The following is a 6,526-nucleotide window of genomic DNA, read 5'->3' on the forward strand; positions in this document are numbered from 1 at the left end:
AAGGTTACTGTAAGCTGGACTGAATCCTGAAGTTGCCATGCGTTGTTTATCACTAACACCAAGCTACAGAAACACAGACATGTATGGTGCAGTGTCAGAATAAACTGCGACGTTCACTTTTAGTGATGTTCAGTGGTGAGACGAGACTCTACTTACGACGGTCAGATCCGTAGGGAGCCTAGTGAAAAATAACGGGAAGCAGCTATTCTCAGGCCACACAGATTTCCATTTCCTCGAACCACAGTGAATCGAGCTATTGTCGAGCTGGGTTTGCAATTGTGTAAGGTAGGCAGAATTCGCACCAGTATGTCAACTACTGATAAACCGTAGTGTTGTACGCTTCACGATCGGCGTACCAAGTACGAAGCCATTTGACTGGCCTGCCTGCTCCCGTATTCTGTCACCCACAGTGCATATCTGTGATGTGAAGGGAAGACATATACTTTCAGACCAGTCTCCAGGCAGGAATCTTCATGAAATGACACAACATGTGTTTCAGCCATGGCAAGAAATATCTGTGTTTACATGTTTGCTTCCATGATACCACGAATACCATAGTATTTGTATCTGCTGATATCACACCCGTTACAAGTATTCATTAAACGCATCAGTTCGGAATGTAATGGAAGTTGAATTGAGTTATATTTTTGTTTATTTTGGTAGTACTGTCGTTTTACGTTGAGGACGCATGCCTTGTTTATTTGTTGTTATATCTTTGCAATTTTCGAGGTCCTAGGTTAGTTTCGTTATCGCTGCCGTTCTGTTAATCATGGCTGCCCAGCTGTCTATTTGTACCAAAAGAGAGCAACGTTCAGTGATCCGTTTTTTTTGTGGTCGGAAGGCGTATCAGGCGGCGAAATTAATGGAAGACTTTGGGTACAGTAAGGAAATAGTGTTTCGCCACAACGGAGTGTCTACGAATGGATTGAAAAATTCCGAAATGGTCGCAGAAGTGTTACGGACGATGAAGAAGCTGGACGACCGTTTACCGCCGCAAACGAAGATACCATTGAGCTTTCACGTTAAATGACTCTCTTAGACAGACAATCTATTGACGAAGTGTCATATCGTCTGCAAATTAGTCACGGTTCTGCCTACTAAATCATCCACAACAGACCTCGGTTTCATAAAGTTTGTGTAGGATGGGTCCCAAAACAACTCACGCAGTTACATAATCAAACGCGCTTGTACATCGGCAAAAAACATTTTGATCGCTCTGGTAACGAAGGGGACAACCTCTTAGAACGAATCATGACCGATAACGAAATATGGATTCATCATTACGAGCTGGAGAATAAAGGGCAGAGTATGGAATGGAAACAACCAAATTTGCCTTGCAAGAAAAAGTTCAAGACCCAACCGTTCGCAGGAAAACTGATGCTTACGGTTATTTGGGACGCACAAGGTCCAGTACTGGAACATTATGGGGAAGGTGCATAACAATAAACAGTGTGCGTTACAGTGAGATGTTTAGTGCCAGGCTAAAGCCTGCAATTCGAAGCAAATGCCGAGGATTGCTGTCAAGAGGTGTTGTGTTGTTGCAAGAAAAAGCCCCATCCCCATACTCATCCCAACACTGAAGAAACGCTCCATAAAATCAAATTTGAAGTATTGGTTCATCCTCCGTATAGTCCAGATCTTGCCTCTTCTGGTTATTTCTTGTTTGGTCCACTCAAACAGGCATTAAGGGTCCGTCGATTTGGCTCGGACGAAGCAGTGAAAGGAGCGGTGCATTCCTGACTCGCAGCTCAACCGAGAACCTTCTTTTAAGAGGGCATCAGGAAGCTTATACAATGTTCTTGTAAGTTTCCTACCTGATTACAATAAAATTTTGTAACTACTTTGCGGATAATAAGTGACTTACCTTTGTAATACCCGTTATGCTACGAATATCTCCATAAAGTTTGATAAATATCTCACAGGTGCTTCATGGTGTAACAGTGTCCATTGCCGTCGGTGTACATACAGGGCGACAATTATTTGACTAGATGAAATAAAGTCGTCATAACTTCTGAACGGTTTGCATTAAGAGATTCAAACTGCACCGTTGATCGCGGGGCATGGTGGGAATTAGTATAGTTTGGTTTAGCAACTAAGCCTTCTTTAATTTGGATTGGTTCGTCGACAAACAAAACTGGAGCATTTGGGGGACTGAGAATTCGCATTTCGCGATCGAGAAGTCTCATCCTCAAGGGGTAATTGTCTGGCATGAGATGTCCAATCACGAAATAATCGGTGCGATATTCCCTGATGACACGGTGACCACCGAACGGTACGTGAAGGTCTTGAAAGCTGATTTCATCTCCGTTATCAGCAGTGACCTTGATTTCGACAAGAGGTGTTTCATGCAAGACGGAACTCTATCCCATCGAAACAGGATAGTGTTTGATGTACTGTAGGAGCACTCTTGGGACCACATTCTGGTTTTGGTGTACCCAGAGACCACTGACATGGGCCTTGATTGGCCACCTCGTTCTTCGAATCTGAACACATGTGATTCCTTTTTGTGGGGCCATATTAAAGACAAGGTGTATAGCAATAACCCCAATACCATTGCTGAGATGGAAATAGCCATTCAGGAGGTCATCGATAGTAAAGATTTTAGTGGGTCATGCAGAACTTCGCTATACGTCTGCGCCACATCATCACCAAAGGTGGCAGGCAAATCGAACACGTCGTAACCAAAGTACGAGTATCTGTAGTGACGTTTACATGTTGATTAAAGTGTGTGCACGCCGTAGTTTGTAACTAATTTTTGGTATTTAATTCATATAGCTCAACAGTTGTCACTCAGTACACTGTCAGAGAACATCATTGTGACCACCTACGTAAAGCTTAAACAACCACAATTTTTAACATTTTCATGCAGTGACAGCAAATGATATTGTTTATATAAGAATATACAGCCTACAGTATCAGGTTAACTTTATCGTTTACCTAGGTTTCAACGTTAGTAATAACGTCTTCTTCAGAACCTGTGTTTTTTTCTTTATTGTTATTTTAAACACCTTGTACAAAGGTGAGCTGTCAGCAACATAGTATGCTACTCTTCAGCCGAGAGTGGTACAATATATGACATAAAGGAGGTACAGATAACACAATAAAAATGACGGGCAAAAACTGTAGACACGAAAAACAATAAACATGAAGTCGTTCACGCTGGACGAGAAAAAACACTAAAACCCATTGACACGGCGCACAAAACACGGACGACTGCGACGGCACAGGTGAACAGTGGTGGCGTGATGGCGAAAGAAGACTAAACACAAAACGAAGGCATACACACGAGACACTGATGGCGATGATCTCTGGCGCGTGAATGTCCATTGAGCATGTACGAGTCCGGGGACCTAGCAAGAGGGGGAGGGCGGTGGTAGAGGGAGAGGGAGGAGCAGAGATGCCACAGGCAGGGGAGATAGGGGGGAGGAAGGAAGGGAGGAAGATGGAGGGGAAGCCTGGGGGAGGAGTTGGGAGAAATGGAGGAGGGAAGGAAGAGGGAGAGAAGGGTGGGAGGGTGCCCAAAGGAGCAAACACAGGAAGATGGAGGGAGGATCAAAGTTGATAGGAGGGGTAGATGGAGGGGAGGACGACATCATCAGGGAGGGGGAGCTGGCGGAAGCCACCTTGGGAAAGGGTAAGGACGGTGGAGAGATGGAGACCGGGTGGGACGTGGGAATGCAGGTGCAGCAGCAGATGGCGGTGGGAGAGGATGAAGGAGACAAGCGGGTGAGGAGGATCGAGTTTCTGGGAGGTGTACGGGATCCATATCCGTTCAAGGAAAAGGAGGAGGTGGGGGAAGAGAATGAGGTCGTACAGGATCCGCATGGGGGAGGGGAGATGGATGCGATAGGCGAGGTGGAGAGCATGGCGCTCAAGGATCTGAAGGGATTTGTAAAAGGTGGGGGCGGAGATCCAGTCAGGATGGGCGTAACAGAGGATAGGGCGGATGAGGTATTTATAGGTGTGGAGGATGGTGGAGTGGTCCAGACCCCATGTACGGCCGGAAAGGAGCTTGAGGAGACGGAGTCAGGAGCAGGCCTTAGCTTGGATTGTCCAGAGATGGGGGGTCCAGGGGAGGCGCTGGTCTTGTGTGACGCCAAGGTACTTAAGGTGGGGGTGAGGGCGATAGGACGGCATAGGTGGTTAGATAGAAATCAAGGAGGGGGAAGGAAGGGGTGGTTTTGCCTACAATGATCACCTGGGTTTTGGAGGGATTGACCTTGAGCAGCCACTGTTCACACCAAGTGGTGAACCGGTCACGATGGGATTGGTGAAGGTGTTGGGAACGCTGCAGGGTGGGGGCGAGGGCAAGGAAGGCGGCAAACTGGAGAAGGTGGGTGGGGGGTCACGGCGGCGGCATGTCCACCATATACAAAACGTACAGAAGGGGGGAGAGGACGGAGCCTTGGGGTACACCAGCAGAGCGAAAAAAGTTGTAGGAATCCGTGTTATGAATGCTGATGTAGGAAGGACGGTGGGAGAGAAAGGAGCCGATCAGACAGACGTAGTTAATGGGAAGGGCAAAGGTTTGGAGCTTGAAGAGGAGTTCAGAACCTGCAACAAGTTAATATTACAATGCGCTAGTAAATTATATTAGATATGGTCATCCTGCAGGATGCAACATATAGTATTTACATAAATTATTAATTGAATGTTTGCCTAAAGCAGGCCATGTCCTAAGTCCACTTCATAAAACTTGATGCATGACCATAAGGTTTTGTCACTTCCATTAAACCAACTGTAGAAATTCACTTTAAACCCATTGTATGGGCCTCATCGTGTGACTAGAGACTGCGGACCATGAGGGCTTCATGGTCTGCCTCACAAAGGATGGCGCGTGTGTGCGAGATATATAGAGTCAAACTGTTATTACACACGCGTCAGATAACCTTTTTGCTATGAATTAATTTTATATTTTATTATTGTAAGTTTATTACAGTATCCAGCATGACATTGGTTTACATTCTACTACAGAGCTTACTAAACTGACCAACAAAACTCGTATGAACATCTGTAGGAAAGGATCTATTATTACAGAAACTGTGAGGTCAAATGCATTCGAGGGTTGGATTCCCTCACTTCCTCATCGAGGACTCGCACTGCCTGGGCTACTCTCAGGCTGTATCTTCGACGTGGAAGAGCCCCAGCCATGCCTGTCGTGTTGTTGCCCATCTGCACTCCATCACTGTTGCCCGCCGCCGCCGCCGCCGCCTCCGCCGCCTGGTCGCCGTCTCTTGGTGCTCGCCGCTTCTTCTGCCGCCGTCTCTCGGTGCTCGCCGCTTCTTCTGCCGCCGTCTCTCGGTGCTCGCCGCTTCTTCTGCCGCCGACTCTCGGTGCTCGCCGCTTCTTCTGCCGCTGTCTCTCTTCTCGGTGCTCGACGCTTCTTCTGCCGCCGTCTCTCGGTGTTCGCCGCTTCTTCTGCCGCTGTCTCTCGTTGCTCGCCGCTTCTTCTGCCTCCGTCTCTCGGTGCTTCCCGCTTCTTCTGCCGCCGCCGCTTCTTCTGCCACCATCTCTTGTTGCTCGCCGCTTCTTCTGCCGCCGACTCTCGGTGCTCGCCACTTCTTCTGCCGCCGTCTCTTGTTGCTCGCCACTTCTTCTGCCGCCATGTCTCGGTGCTCGCCGCTTCTTCTGCCGCCGTCTCTCGTTGCTCACCGCTTCTTCTGCCGCCGTCTCTCGGTGTTCGCTGCTTCTTCTGCCCCTGTCTCTTTTCTTGGTGCTCGCTACTTCTTCTGCCGCCGTGTCTCGGTGCTCGCCGCATCTTCTGCCGCCGTCTCTCGTTGCTCACCGCTTCTTCTGCCGCCGACTCTCGGTACTCGCCGCTTCTTCTGCCACCATCTCTTGGTGCTCGCCACTTCTCCTGCCGCCGACTCTTGGTGCTCGCCACTTCTGCCGCCACCGCTTCTTCTGCTGCCGTCTCTCGGTGTTTGCTGCTGCCTGCAGTCATGGACACCCCAACTACCACCATCATCTACACATCCCCTTCACCTGCCCCCACTGTAATGTCAGGGAGTGCTTCCTCTGGGATTAACCCATCTCATACACCTCCCTTGCTCACAGTTTCCTCCTCATCTGTCACCTTTCCATCACTGTATCCCCACCTGTACGTCCCCTGCTCACAGTCTCCCCCCATCTATCACCTTTCCATCACTGTATCCCCACCTGTACGTCACTCCTGCTCCTACCCCTGCTACTGCACCTGCTGCTGCTCCTGCTCCTGCCTCTGCCCCCTCTCCCACCACCCCTCCCTCTCCTGTCGCCAGCTGAGACCTTTCCCCCTCTCCCCCTGCAACTACCACTGCTTCCCCTGCCCGAGTCGCCGCCCACCGCGCCGCAGTCGCCACCACAGAGCACCCTACCCTCTCATCTAGTGCTACTGACTCATAGGAAGGCCCTGCCTCCAACCACCTCCCTATTTATCCATTCCCTCATCCTTCCTCCCAGGCAACACCCACCAAAAAATGTTCCAAACGGCCCAGTGTTGACCTCTCCTCTACTCCCTCATCCAAAAAGCCACTGCCCACCCCAC

The 6,526-nt window shown here is 49.2% G+C and overlaps 1 protein-coding gene across 1 annotated transcript in view; it reads right to left on the reverse strand.

The window, feature by feature from the left end:
- LOC126267765 (uncharacterized) overlaps positions 1-5,965 on the reverse strand; it is a 33,188-nt gene extending 27,223 nt beyond the window's left edge. The window contains exon 1 of the mRNA XM_049973069.1: positions 5,329-5,965. Coding sequence (XP_049829026.1) covers positions 5,329-5,965 — 637 coding nt within the window. The remainder of the gene's footprint in view (positions 1-5,328) is intronic.
- Positions 5,966-6,526: the final 561 nt, after the last annotated feature.

Source organism: Schistocerca gregaria, chromosome 4 (assembly GCF_023897955.1).
Source record: "Schistocerca gregaria isolate iqSchGreg1 chromosome 4, iqSchGreg1.2, whole genome shotgun sequence".
NCBI classification, from domain to species: domain Eukaryota; kingdom Metazoa; phylum Arthropoda; class Insecta; order Orthoptera; family Acrididae; genus Schistocerca; species Schistocerca gregaria.